This window comes from Convolutriloba macropyga, chromosome 2, assembly GCF_964194025.1.
Source record: "Convolutriloba macropyga chromosome 2, txConMacr16.3, whole genome shotgun sequence".
Lineage (NCBI taxonomy): Eukaryota > Metazoa > Xenacoelomorpha > Acoela > Convolutidae > Convolutriloba > Convolutriloba macropyga.
In genome coordinates this window covers 61880560-61893961 of record NC_134469.1, presented here as the reverse complement: position 1 = coordinate 61893961, position 13402 = coordinate 61880560, and the positions used below count along the sequence as shown (strand labels likewise).

Below are 13402 nucleotides of genomic sequence, written 5' to 3'. Positions count from 1 at the left end.
TAAAAACGGTCAAGTACAAAATTTGCATAAGACCAACACTTAAACAATAAATAACTCAAACTTTGTTCGAGAGTAGTTAAATGTAGCTCGCATATTATCAGAAAACAGCTGCGACAACTTCGCAGATACGCGGTCTTGAAAAGATGACAAAACGCAAACAGAGAAATTTATTAATTGCCGAGATATATCTTGATGTAATTTGTAGAACTTATTGCTGCTTCTATTAGCTGCTCTCCAAATCATATTAGTCAAGATATTTTCAAAGTGACGAGAGTCAATTCGGAGAGTGAGCAGGTCACGTGAGACCGAAAAAAATGATCAAGCAATGGACAAAACTAGAGCAATTCAGTCGAAGTTTTATGAATGAACGAACAAAAAGAGGTGACCGTGAGGTCAATGGTCGTAACAAAAACCTTCACGAAATAAAGAACCAAAAGAAGGCGAATAATCGCCCCAGCAATCGCTTTGCGGTTATTAATAAATACCTGTACAATTTACACACTGAAACAAATTTTGTTGTTTTCATTGACGTAAAGCAGTAAACCACCGCCAATTTGAACTGAGCGAGAGAAATTAGGTTGCCATAAGCCACGCAGGATTACAATAGCTGCCATAACAAAAATTGCGATAAAGAGGACTACAATAGTAAAACTACACAGGGCTACAATAGCTGATTCAGATTTCGTCCCACAGCAATAAGAATCTCAGAAGTCTATCCGCAATATCAAAGCAACTATAAATTTCTAAAATCTAATCTGCCTGATTAGCCGGTGTGCAATTCTAAACAGTTTATGTGCAGTAAACTATCTTACGAATGTTTGCCTCTGAGAACCTTCTCCATCTGCCTGCTCTCACTCTCCCCCAATGCTCCCCTCTCCCTCAACACCTGGCAGATACTGCCCACTATTCCATCGAGGCTTCGCTCCTCCAGGTCAAACAAGGACACGCCATGCTCTAACAAGCGCCTAAATCATCCAATTCACGTGATATGCCACAAGAACGTGCTTCTTATGAAATTAATTATGATATGTTCCTTTTTCATAAATAGGGGTTTCAAGAGATAGCATAAGATCGACCTTAACGAAAAATATTAAAACCTTTCTCATTTAGGAGCATGTATTAGTATTAAGAGCTGTTTCCTTTCGCACGCAGAGTATGCCGATCTCCCATTGTTATTGTTACACCATAATGTTGGACATACAGCAAGACAATATTAAAACATAACCGGTACATTGCCGCAAAATAGCCACCACTGATTCTCAAAAACTTCCATCGGGATTGAAACAGAAAATGAATGAAAAATTAATTTCATACAAAAACAAACCTAAATTGCAAGAGCCAGTATTAATACCAGTTAGCATTAGAGACGGTAACTAAGACATTAAAGTAGCCAGCATCTAAAATTTGGCTTTATGAGGTTTATGCCGTTTGTTTTTGATTTCGTTTTTCAAACTCCGTTCAATTTAGACTGCTTTGCTGAGCATCTGCAGTTTAAAAGCGCTTTGAGCACAATGAAGGACGAAAAAATCCACCCTAGAGAAGTCAAAGAGAATTCACACAAAATGTCGAACACGCTGTGATTCCGGTAAAGGAAAAAAATTATTCGACGAAAAAAAACATTGCAGGACAAATCATGAAATACAATCCAAAAAATTCACTGAAAAACTAAATACTACTGTTCTGGACCAGCAAAGCAATTGAACAATGTCAGCCGGACAAACTGTCGAGAAAACAACAATTTTTGAGAGTGAGGTAAGTGTCACGTGTGACCAAAAATTTTATCACCAAAATGAAAAAAAACTTGCTCCACTAAGAGCGAAAAATGACGTCAGGTACGCACTTCAGTTGAAATTGCATGAACGAATGAACAAAAAGAAGATTTGAAGTGGTTCTGACGTCACAGGGTCGTACCAAAATTCTCGAAGACAAAATAAAAAACCCAAGAGAAGGCCAATAAAAGCCCCAGCCATTGCTGTGCAGCTATTAAAAAAGTTTTCACTGAAACTAAAAATCGATCAACTCCAAAAACGATAATTGTCAAGAAAACCTCAAAAATTTTATTCAAAATTGATTAAAAAATCTTAATATTGTCAGCAGTACCATTTTGTTGTCTCTAGAAACTATCCAGTAACCCCCTTTCACGCCTATAAAAAAACCCTTTCACGGGACCTTGAAGATCGATGGATCTAGGAAAGATAATAATTTTCAAAGAATTTGTGGTAAAATTTCATTTAAAAGCCGCTAAAATTCGTTATAGGGTTATCTTCGGAAGCCTTCCATTGCCACTAGAACTCACCAACTCTCCAGCAACAATTCATAAAGTTTCATAAAGTTTCTAAAGGCCAGAAAACTCAATGACAGATTTTCACTACCACAACATACCGCTCAACAGACGAATATGTCGTCTCGCAGAATACCTTTATCAATTTAAGAAACAATTTAAGACTAATCAAACAAAAAGTCAAAAAAATCAAACAAAATGGCAAAAAGTCGAAACAATTTAAAAATTTGCACAATTTTGGGCTCAAAAACAAACTCCTTAAGAATGACCTTTTTAAACTAAATTTAGACCTTTCAAGCAGGCAGCTGCAGCACTCTAAGTCTACTGAACGCAGCTAAGGGCCATTAATGAAACTTATTGCATACTGGGCATTACCTGTTTATCTTATCTCACTTTGAAAGATCGACGGCATGAAAAAAATGTGTATAAACATCCTACAAAAAACATAGTCCCGAGTTAAAACACAAAGAACTGAAATAACTAATGACTTAACAGGTAAAATTTTAAAAGCAACATCAAGCAAAGGCGCTCTACAAAGTCTGAGCCCAAAAAATTAACAACCTAAAACAATTTTTTTTCCAGGACTAAGAATCACTAAAAAAAAACATTTTAAAACTACAAACACTACATATCATCAAAATAAGAACGCAATACAACAGCCTTGCGGGAATCTATGGCATAAAAACAAAAAACTAAAAATAAAGGAATTGACAAAATTCAGATTATCCTTCAAAGACGATAACGCATTTTAGTGGCATCATAAAACAACTTTTTAGCATTTCTGAAGGCAGAAAGAGGGACAAAATAATTACAAATGAAAAAAAGATTTACAAAACCAAACATTTTTAAAAAACGGCATCTCACTCAGTTAAAACGTCAGCTAAAAATTGGAGCCAAAAACAGACAAAAATACTCCGGATTAGAAGACAAAAAGAAATGCTTTTTAGACTAACCGATACGACCACAACAAAATCAACAAAAACATGCAAGACTAAAAAATCAAATTCAATTTTTGAAAAGTGCCAATCACGAAAACGAATACTATTAACGATATTTACCAATTCCTTATTAGCAACCGATTAAACTTGTCATTATTGACATTAAATGATAAGGCAACAAAAATAAAACGAACACAAGCAGCTCGCAAAAATTCGCTCATAATTTCTGAAACGGGTATTCTAAAGGTCACAGAAAGCATTAGCTACGAATGAAACAAACATTTCCATCAGCTAAAATCTATATCAACCTATGATACTGGTCGTTAATGAGATTAAGCAATAAGACGAAAATAAGAACTAACTGATAACATAGCAATAAGTACAACAAACAACCCAAAATTCACCGAACATTTTTAGAGCAGATTCATGAGAAAAGTCACGAGAGCAAAGTCATGAAAACCACTAGCCATGACCTCAAAACAATCACTTAGATTCAATTATGTCTCATTAGCAACCAAATATACGCGTCAATGATACAAAGCGATATTATAGCAGAAATAATAAAAAGGGGTAAAATCAAATACTATAAAACTTTATCACAACAAAGTGTCAAAGTCATAAAAAGCATTAGCACGAAAAACAAAAAAGAATAAAAAAAAATTTTGTTCTTGGGAAGGAAAGTGCTAAAAAATGACTTCGAAAAAATCTTTTTCATTATTAGTAACCAAAGAAATCCTTCATCGACGCGATTAAGTGAAAAGACAGCAAAAAGTAAATCAAATGCTCGCAAACTTCAAACATACCCAGCAGATTGCCGGAAAATAGCCGCCCTTGATTCCAATAAGCATGATTGGGATTGAAAGAATAGATATTGAAAAACATTTTTGCACAAAAACATTTTTTAAGTCCGATTTATTTTGATGGCATTTCGCAGTTGAACATACTTCTGTTTCTTAGAGAGAGGCTACAGGGGCTATTATCAATACCAATAATACTGGGCATTACCTGTTTATCTTATCTCACTTTGAAAGATCGACGGCATGAAAAAAATGTGTAAAAACATCCTACAAAAAACATAGTCCCGAGTTAAAACACAAAGAACTGAAATAACTAATGACTTAACAGGTAAAATTTTAAAAGCAACATCAAGCAAAGGCGCTCTACAAAGTCTGAGCCCAAAAAATTAACAACCTAAAACAATTTTTTTTCCAGGACTAAGAATCACTAAAAAAAAACATTTTAAAACTACAAACACTACATATCATCAAAATAAGAACGCAATACAACAGCCTTGCGGGAATCTATGGCATAAAAACAAAAAACTAAAAATAAAGGAATTGACAAAATTCAGATTATCCTTCAAAGACGATAACGCATTTTAGTGGCATCATAAAACAACTTTTTAGCATTTCTGAAGGCAGAAAGAGGGACAAAATAATTACAAATCAAAAAAAGATTTACAAAACCAAACATTTTTAAAAAACGGCATCTCACTCAGTTAAAACGTCAGCTAAAAATTGGAGCCAAAAACAGACAAAAATACTCCGGATTAGAAGACAAAAAGAAATGCTTTTTAGACTAACCGATACGACCACAACAAAATCAACAAAAACATGCAAGACTAAAAAATCAAATTCAATTTTTGAAAAGTGCCAATCACGAAAAAGAATACTATTAACGATATTTACCAATTCCTTATTAGCAACCGATTAAACTTGTCATTATTGACATTAAATGATAAGGCAACAAAAATAAAACGAACACAAGCAGCTCGCAAAAATTCGCTCATAATTTCTGAAACGGGTATTCTAAAGGTCACAGAAAGCATTAGCTACGAATGAAACAAACATTTCCATCAGCTAAAATCTATATCAACCTATGATACTGGTCGTTAATGAGATTAAGCAATAAGACGAAAATAAGAACTAACTGATAACATAGCAATAAGTACAACAAACAACCCAAAATTCACCGAACATTTTTAGAGCAGATTCATGAGAAAAGTCACGAGAGCAAAGTCATGAAAACCACTAGCCATGACCTCAAAACAATCACTTAGATTTAATTATGTCTCATTAGCAACCAAATATACGCGTCAATGATACAAAGCGATATTATAGCAGAAATAATAAAAAGGGGTAAAATCAAATACTATAAAACTTTATCACAACAAAGTGTCAAAGTCATAAAAAGCATTAGCACAAAAAACAAAAAAGAATAAAAAAAAAATTTTGTTCTTGGGAAGGAAAGTGCTAAAAAATGACTTCGAAAAAATCTTTTTCATTATTAGTAACCAAAGAAATCCTTCATCGACGCGATTAAGTGAAAAGACAGCAAAAAGTAAATCAAATGCTCGCAAACTTCAAACATACCCAGCAGATTGCCGGAAAATAGCCGCCCTTGATTCCAATAAGCATGATTGGGATTGAAAGAATAGATATTGAAAAACATTTTTGCACAAAAACATTTTTTAAGTCCGATTTATTTTGATGGCATTTCGCAGTTGAACATACTTCTGTTTCTTAGAGAGAGGCTACAGGGGCTATTATCAATACCAATAAGCATTAGAGAGAGGTAACTAATACTTATAGGAACGACGTTCAAATAGCGGGCATCTAAAATTGGGCTTTATGGGTTTATCCCGTTTCTATTTTTGACTTCAATTTTATACTGACTCTGTTCATTTTGAATTGCTTTGCTGAGCAACTCATGTTCAAAATCACTTTTAGCAGAATGAGAGAAGAGAAACTAGCCTAGAGAAGTTAAAAAGATTTCACGCAAAAAATCGAAAAAGCGGCAAAATGGTAAAGCGAAAAAAAGTTCGACGAAGTAAAAAAACATAGCAGGACAAGTCCTGAAATACAATTCAAAGAATTGAATGAAAAACTTAGAAGTACTCTTCCTGACCAGCAGATCACGTGAACAATGCCAGCGAATACAGAACCAAAATCATTTCGAAAAAACTGAGAAATTAAAACAATAAAAAAAACTGAACACAAATATACTCATTGCTAAAACTCTTAGAAGCTTTTACCCCTAAGGCAAAATTTGATCTCTTTAATTATACCTATTTCAAAAATATGTTCCAAACCAATTTTTGTTTCTGAAATTGTTCCAGTATTATATCTGCAATAACTGAAAGAAATTCATTGGCACGTGAGCATCGATGAACTCGAAAATGACCGAAAAATTAAAAAAAAAATCAATTACAAATTTTAATGAAATGTTACGGAAAATCGTGATATAAAAATCTTCAGAATCGTTTCTGTGTATCTAGAGGCTATTAGACGCCATCCCGTAACCCAATTCCAAGCCTTCAAAAATTCGTGGGCTCAAAGACCGATAGCAATAATTTTTAGAAAATCCCAAATTTCAAACACAAGAAATTCTTTCAAATAAAATGTAGAAAACCATTCACTTGCCCCCTAGCAACTATTTAATAACATACTATCAAACCTTGGATGAGGTTAGCTGGCAACTGAGGTGCGAAAAACTGACTAAAAGAAATGTTTTGGAAAAACTTAAAAAAAAATAGCAAATTATATCAAGAAATTTCTAACATTCGAAAGTTTAAATTGTTGAAAGCAAATCCATTGAAACTAACAACCATGTATAAACTTTCATCAGACCGTGGAATAGGTTTTTTGGTACTTGAGAATTGAAAAAAAAATTGACGAAAACTTTAAAAAACCTTGAAAAAAATTGCAAATTTTATCAAAAATGTGCTAAAATTTGAGACATTAAAATGTTGAAAACCAATTCGTTTTAAATAGAAACTATGCAGTACCCTATTATCAAACCTCAAAGGAGGTTCCTTGGCCCTGAAGCTGAAAAAATGACAAAAATTTCCAAAAAAACTTGAAAAAAAATTGCAAAAAGTAGTATCATTTTGCGTGTTTGTATTACCAAAACAAATAGCTCATAAAATAGTAATAAAAAGTAAATTTGACTCGAAAAAGGCCTTCGTCAACTTTTAAAAACTTCCGCTTAAGACTTATCAAACAAAAAACTAAAAAAAAATACAAAAAAACATGAAAAATTGCAGCATTTTGAGCCCAAAAACTCCTAAAAACGACCTTTTAACCTTCAATTAAGGCCATCCCAGCAGCTGTGCCACTCTAAGCACTTGAATGACTACTAAAGCGCTCTTTGGGCCTCTAATGAAACTTAATGCCCGCTGGGCTTTACCTGTTTATCCCGTTTTGAAAGATCAAAGTCATTGAAAAATGTGTGAACAAATCTTAAAAAAAAACACAGCGCCCCAATACAATTCAAATTCTTTGAATTGTAAAAAAACATAGCAGGACAAGTCCTGAAATACAATTCAAAGAATTGAATGAAAAATTTAGATTTACTCTACATGAACAGCAGATCAATTCAACGATGCCAGCCACAACACAAACGAAATCATCTCAAAAAATTGAGAAACAAACAATCAAACAAACTAAACAAATATATAATCCTTGATAAAAATTGGAAGCTTTTACCCCTAAGGCAAAATTTGACCCCTTTAAATATACCTATTTAAAAAATATGTTAAAACCCAAAATTTGTTTCTGAAATTGGTGCAGTAATATATCTGCAAGGCCTGAAAAAATTCATTGGCCCTTGAAGATCGATTAACTCGGAAATTTTCAAAAACTAAAAATATCAATTGAAATTTAATGAAATGTTGCTGAAAATCGTGACATTCATATCTTAAGAATCATTTCTTGAATAATGATTCTAGTGTCTCTAGAGGCTATCCAGTAAACCAATTCCAAGTCTTAAAAAAATAATTGGTTCAAAGATCGATAGGCAATAAATTTTATAAATTCATATTTCAAAAAACAGAAATTCGTTCTGTTAAAACGTTGAAAACCATCCAATTACCCCCAGGCAACTATTTAAAAAATATCAAACCCTGTATGAGGTTATCTGGCTACTCAGGCAAGAAAAACTGAATAAAAGACAAATGTCTTGAAAAAAACTTAAAAAACTTGCAAGTTTTATCAAAAAATTTTCGAAATTCGACAGGTTAAACTGTTGAAAACAAATCAATTAAAACTAACAACTATGCAGTAACTGTTTTCAGACCGTGGAATAGGTTTCCTGGCACTTGAAAATGTCAAAAATTGACAAAAACTTTAAGAAACCTCAAAAAAAATTGCAGATTTTATCAAAAAAAATGCTAAAATTTGAGACATTAAAATGTTGAAAACCTCTTCATTGTAACTAAAAACTATACAGTGCCCTATTATCAAACCTTAAATGAGATTTCCTGGCCCTTGAAGGTGGAAAAACCAAAAAAATGACAAAAAATTTCGAAAAACTTAAAAAAAATTGCAAAAACTAGTATCATTTTGTGTGTTTGTGTTTGTAGTACTAGAACAGATAGCTCAAAAACTGGTCATAACAAGTACCTTTTGCTAGCAAAAGGCCTTCATCAACTTTTAAAAACTTCAACCTAAGACTAATCAAGCAAAAAAAATTTTTAAAAAATCACAAAAAACATGAAAAATTGCACCATTTTGAGCCCAAAAACTCCTAAAAATGACCTTTTAACCTTCAATTGAGGCCATTCCAGCAGCTGCAACACTCTAAACACTTGAAGGACTACTAACGTCCACCTTGGGCCTCTAATGAAACCTAATGCCCGCTGGGCTCTACCTGTTAATCCCGTTTTGAAAGATCAAAGTCATTGAAAAATGTGTGAACACATCTTAAAAAAAATTACACAGCGCCCCAATACAATTCAAATGTTTTGAATTGTAATAGGAGCGCTATAATAGCCGACTGAGAAGATGAGGGCGGCTATTAAAAACTAACATTTTTTTTGAAAAAAAGAACCTTACGTAAATCAAAGGAAATGAAAGCCAAGAAATGAAAAAGTTGAACTGATTAATTAATACGAATCCTTAGCGTCATGTGGGGACATGTCATTAAAGAGAACGAAAGACAAAATAAAAAACAAAAAAAACAGTAAAAATTCTTGAAAACAAATAGTATCGAAGTCACGAAAACCACTAGCCATGAACTCGAACCATTAAGTACGTTCAATTTTGCATAAGAAACCAAGGAGACCTGACATTGTTAATACGTAGTGATAAGACAACAGAAATAAAGCAAAAAAGGACAGAAATCAAAGCACTATCTTTTATGATAACGAAAAGTGAAAAAAGCATAAGCTCCAGAACAATTCGACTCAATTAGAACGCATATGTATCATATTAATAGCGCCCAGCAGAAGAAACACTAAGAATCAAGTCAAATTGCCGCACTTTAAAAATTTGTTTTCAAAAACCAGAAATTTCAAACACCAACTTCTTACTCCACTTTAGAGATAAATGGGGAAAGTCATCACTCTATTTTAACTGACTTGAAAAAGCTTAAAGTGTGGACAGATCTTTTAAAAAAAAACCTAGCTGGAAGACTTCGGAACCCAGAAGTAGACATTTACTTGGAAACCAGCTAACCAATCAATAAAAAAGGGGCCTACTAATTTAGTGACTACACAATCTGAACTGAGAGAAACAAGAGAAAAGCCAAAACATAACCGACTAAACGTCGGAAGAATTGCTCTCGAACGACTAGTGGGAGCTCTAATCAATTGCAGCCTGCTTTAGTCGGGGGGGGGGGGGGAGCCTATATGGGATTATGGGATTAAGAAAATCAATAGTGGGCTTTAAATAACCACATTAGAGGTTAAAATATACCACTATTGAGATTTAAAGTGAAAAATGGCACTAGTTTCGGCGCACTTTTCATTTGACGTTTAGTATTAAATTGCCGCCAATTGAGTTCAGCTGCTTGAAATTGTGATTGAGAGAGAATTTTAGATCACGCGAAACGCAAAAATTCAACGGCGTAACAGTCACTCGAAAAGTCAAAACCGTCAAGCAAAAATTTTGCATGAAAAAAGACACACGTTTACAATAATTGCTATGAACTTCGTTCAAGAGCAATTAACATCTGAAATAAAATATCTGATGCAATTTTATCAAAAGTTGCTACTCCAAAACAATTATTGGCAAAGATAATTTGCGATACTAATACTCCTGATTCACAAAATGACTACTATCTGATAACTTACCAAAAACGATACATACGGAACACCCAGGGGAAATGAAAAAAAAATTGTTACAAAAGGGATTCGGCGGCTGGCTGGGGGGGTAAGCTAGTTGGGGTGGGAGGGGGAGCTATGTTGGAGGGGGTAAGGTATGGAGAGCTGGACGACCGGAGGTCAAAATCGCCAGGTGAAGGAGGGTGGACAAGAGAGCGTTGGGACAGGGAGGGGGCGGGGTGTATTGGGACAGAGAGGGACGAAGATAGATAACCGCCTTTCACAACATGAATTTGTCTCCTCGGTGCCAGTGAATCAAATAATTAGAGACTATTAAGGCTCTAAGAGAGCTGCTCAGCCACTAAATGCGCACCGGGCTTCATCTGTTTATAGTGTCAGAACGAAAAAAAGGTTAGACACGAAATCGATCTGGCGAAGAATCGCTTCAAAAAGCCACAGGAAAAATAATTGCAACAATTTTAATTCGGGAGCAATTAAAATTATATGAAATGGACTAAAATTTTATTTATCTTACAAGCCATAAAAATAAAAGCTATCAAATCGAAAGATCACCTAAAACACTTGAACAACTAAATTCACCCAACAAACTCCACAACCAAAAAATGAAGAAGATGAATTGCAAAAAAAACGTCAAATAGTGCCAAATGGTAAAAATAGCTTAAAATTACGCCCTAAAAGTCTCATATTTTAGATATTTTAGTCAGATCCTCACGAAAGCTTCCAAGCACACGAATATTTGTCTAGATAACTGAGAAAAACACATCTATTTGATAATGCTGAGTTATAACTGAATAACTGGTTTCAAAAAGCCGCACATGGACAAATTCCCTCGCTTAGCGCTAAATTTCTTTATATCTACTTCACTCGCTCGCTCAGAATGATGATAGAACAAAACAACTAAATTTTCTCAGTAGATTTGGCATTCATTAAGCAGACTGACCAAAATATTTATTTTCACGTGCGGTATTCGGCTTCCTCAGAACTAATTCACTAAAAATAGAATTGGCCCCTATAAAAATATAGATCACCAATACTCGTCTTTGATTCGTAATAAGACAGCGCACCAATACAACTCTTATTTTGATTACTTTTAAAATTGGACTGAGAAAATGGAAACGACTAAAATAAAAACCCCTTCAAAAATAAGTACCTACTTATACTAGTAAAAAGACGCAAAAAACAATTGAAGTCAATTCGTGAAAATAATAAACTACGAAAAGCCTTCACATAAAAAAACTAGAAAAACAATAACTTCTGAAAATATTACAGCGGCACATAAAGCCAAAGAAAATTTCCTTCAAACAAATCCGATTAAACTCGCACAAAAATAGGCAAGTCATAACAGTCCAAGCAGCTTCTCTAAAATTATACAGAAACCGGAAACAGAAATAATTACGAAGTTTCCAATTTGTAATTATTTTTTCTCTTTCCTAATTTTTGCAGTAAAACTTTAGAGAAGCTTCTTGGACTGTTATAAATAGACTTTTTTTCTGAGCTATTTTTTCTTTCATAATTCTCAACAAAAAATTGTCTTTTACCGAAAAAAAAATATTACTCAACGGGTATCTAAAAACTCCGTCAATAATAACCATCTATTCAAATCCTACTTAAGGCTGTAAATCATAACAAAGAGCGAAAAATGGCCATAAAATGCCTAAAACAGGCAAAATAGATAAAAAATCTGAAACATACCAGGAAGATTGCCGGAAAATAGCCGCCGTTGACTCCAATAAGCATGATTGGGATTGAAAGAATAGATATTGAAAGATTTTTGTACAAAACATTTTTTAAGTCCGATTTATTTTGATGGCATTTCGTAGTTGAACATACTTCTGTTTCTTAGAGAGAGGCTACAGGGGCTACTATCAATACCAATAAGCATTAGAGAGAGGTAACTAATACTTATAGGAACGACGTTCAAATAGCGGGCATCTAAAATTGGGCTTTATGGGTTTATCCAGTTTCTATTTCTGACTTCAATTTTTATACTGACTCTGTTCATTTTGAATTGCTTTGCTGAGCAACTCATGTTCAAAATCACTTTTAGCAGAATGAGAGAAGAGAGAAATTAGCCTAGAGAAGTCAAAAAGATTTCACGCAAAATGTTGAAAAAGCGGCAAAATGAGGTAAAGCGAAACATTTTTTGTTCGACGAAGTAAAAAAAATAGGAGCGCTATAATAGCCGGCTGAGAAGATGAGGGCGGCTATTAAAAAAAATAGGAGCGCTATAATAGCCGGCTGAGAAGATGAGGGCGGCTATTAATTAGCAAAAAAAATCATTAATTGCGAGAAACCTTCTTACCACTACCTTGATCAAACCTCCTAACCAAAAAATTGCAAAACTGCAATTAAAATTGCCACGTGCACAAAACATCGCTCGCTCACAGAATTTTTTCTCACGCCTCAATTTCTCGAAAACAGCGGTATAAAGAAAAAACCGGTCTCTTTTCACTCAACTCTTGTTTTGTCCAACACCCAGTCTACTTTTTTTTCGCGCGTTTCAATTTCTGCTTCCAAATTAACTCCAATAGCTGTACAAAAAGACTTCCCCAAAACTCCTCAAGTCGTAATAAAAATAGATCCCGATTACTCCTCTTTGAGTCGTAATAAAAAAGAACACACCAATACACTCATAATACTTTGGATTGTAAAAATACAAAGCACCAATACAATTCAATTCTTGGATTGTAACAATTCTTGGATTGTAATAAAAAAAATAAGGCCGCAGTAATGGCCGACTAGATGAGGGCGGCTATTAATCAAAAACAGGCATTACTTTCATAACGCTATCTCAGGCTTATGATTATGAGCAGAAACAATTCGTGCATAGAGGTGGTTCCTGGCCGTGAGTAATGAAGTTTTGAAATCTATGTTTAACGATATTAAACTTCACCTTAGTTCTAGCAATGAGTGAAATGAGAGGGTAGAAACGTGTGGCTTGCCCCACTCTCCGCCCAACTCAACATCTTCTTCGTATTTAATCCAACGCGCCCTCTCCTTCCACTGGAACTCCCTCTCCCCCTCCTCGTCCTCTTCCCCCATAACCAGTTCGTCCAATTCAACAAACACCTTTAACACATTTAGCTATCAAAGAATCTTTGCAATAAGGCATGTTTACAA

At 34.1% G+C, this 13402-nt stretch overlaps 1 protein-coding gene across 2 annotated transcripts in view; it reads right to left on the bottom strand.

The window, feature by feature from the left end:
• Positions 1–13402, bottom strand: part of LOC142334580 (band 3 anion transport protein-like) — a 261810-nt gene that overhangs the window by 223461 nt on the left and 24947 nt on the right. For both annotated transcript variants that reach the window (XM_075382716.1, XM_075382717.1), the window contains exons 7-8: positions 13176–13351; positions 813–965 (exon numbers count right to left, since the gene is read on the bottom strand). In XM_075382716.1, coding sequence (XP_075238831.1) covers positions 813–965; positions 13176–13351 — 329 coding nt within the window. The remainder of the gene's footprint in view (positions 1–812; positions 966–13175; positions 13352–13402) is intronic.